Genomic DNA, 1,089 nt, shown 5'->3' with positions numbered 1-1,089 from the left:
GCCCAGAGCCCCCTGCCACGTGGCCTTTGCGTTCCTTCGTGGCCTGTGTCTGCACCCTGCCTCCCTGCAGCGCTGGGTGCTGCCTGAGGCAGGGGCCCCGCCCAGCTCATCACTGACACGGCTGCTGTGGACGGGCTCCCCTGGTCTCGCAACGTCAGCCTCAAGCAATCGGAACTTCGCCTCATTCCAGCATGGCACGAGGTTGTCCAGGGGGAAAGAGGTGGTGCCGGCACAGGAACCCAGATCTCCCTGCTTCAAACCCAGGGCTCCCTCCACAGCACCCCTCAATGACACCCACATGCGCCAGCTCAGTTTTCATCCTGAGCAAACTGAGTAAACGTGCAGAGATCTTGTCTACAGGGATGTTCGGAGGTGAGGACACCGACCGCCCCAGCAGTGGGGTGCGCCTCAGGTGCGAGCCTGGCAGGGACCACGAGGGTGTGTGGCCTGTCCGGGCACCCAGCCGGAGGGCCAGGCTGGAGCCGGAACCTGCCCCCGGGGTCCCCGGCCGGGGGGGATGGAGGCTGTCAGGCTCACTCGGTGCCCAGGGTCCCGTGGGTCCGGGCCGGCCACGTACCTGGCAGAGTGCAGCCATGGCCTCGGCGGTTCTGACACTCTCGTCATCCTCCAGGTCGCCCCGCATCAGCCTCTGCCTCTCCAGGACCCCGTGAAAGGCCTGCGAGCAAAGCGGGGGGTGAACCCACAGGAGCAAGCAGATTTCGCGGAGATCTTGCAGCACAGTCCCCCTTAATGACCCCTGCCTCTGCCACCGGAGGGGCGGTCACCCTGGACTCGGACGCCAGGGGACGGCGGCGCGGGCTGCCACATGGCTTCCGTGACTCCGCACCGCGGCAGAGTCGGGCCGGCCAGCGTGATCGCCAGGAAGCCGCCCCGTCCCCGGGACACGAGAGCCCGAAGCGGCCGGTCGGCCGGCTCCCGGCCTGGACACGTGGACACCACGCCTGGCGGAAGCCCCACGGTGGCCACTCACACCTGCCCAGGGTGCCTGGGACCAGCAGGGCGAGACAGACAGGCCACGCGCGGGGCTGGTGACCGGCCCTGGCCTGGCCCCGGCCGGGCCGGCGGACG

The 1,089-nt window shown here is 69.1% G+C and overlaps 1 protein-coding gene across 1 annotated transcript in view; it reads right to left on the bottom strand.

Annotated features, from left to right (window-relative positions):
• Nucleotides 1-1,089, bottom strand: part of EVC (Ellis van Creveld protein) — a 23,414-nt gene that overhangs the window by 14,042 nt on the left and 8,283 nt on the right. Inside the window, exons 7-8 of the mRNA XM_012724047.1 lie at nucleotides 793-962; nucleotides 578-676 (exon numbers count right to left, since the gene is read on the bottom strand). Of these exons, the coding sequence (XP_012579501.1) occupies nucleotides 578-676; nucleotides 793-962 (269 nt within the window). The remainder of the gene's footprint in view (nucleotides 1-577; nucleotides 677-792; nucleotides 963-1,089) is intronic.

The sequence above is a fragment of the Condylura cristata genome, unplaced genomic scaffold (assembly GCF_000260355.1).
Source record: "Condylura cristata isolate star-nosed mole 26May11 unplaced genomic scaffold, ConCri1.0 scaffold00012, whole genome shotgun sequence".
Taxonomy (NCBI): Eukaryota; Metazoa; Chordata; class Mammalia; order Eulipotyphla; family Talpidae; genus Condylura; species Condylura cristata.
The sequence above is the reverse complement of the archived record's forward strand: the minus strand, read 5'-3'. Positions and strand labels throughout refer to the sequence as shown.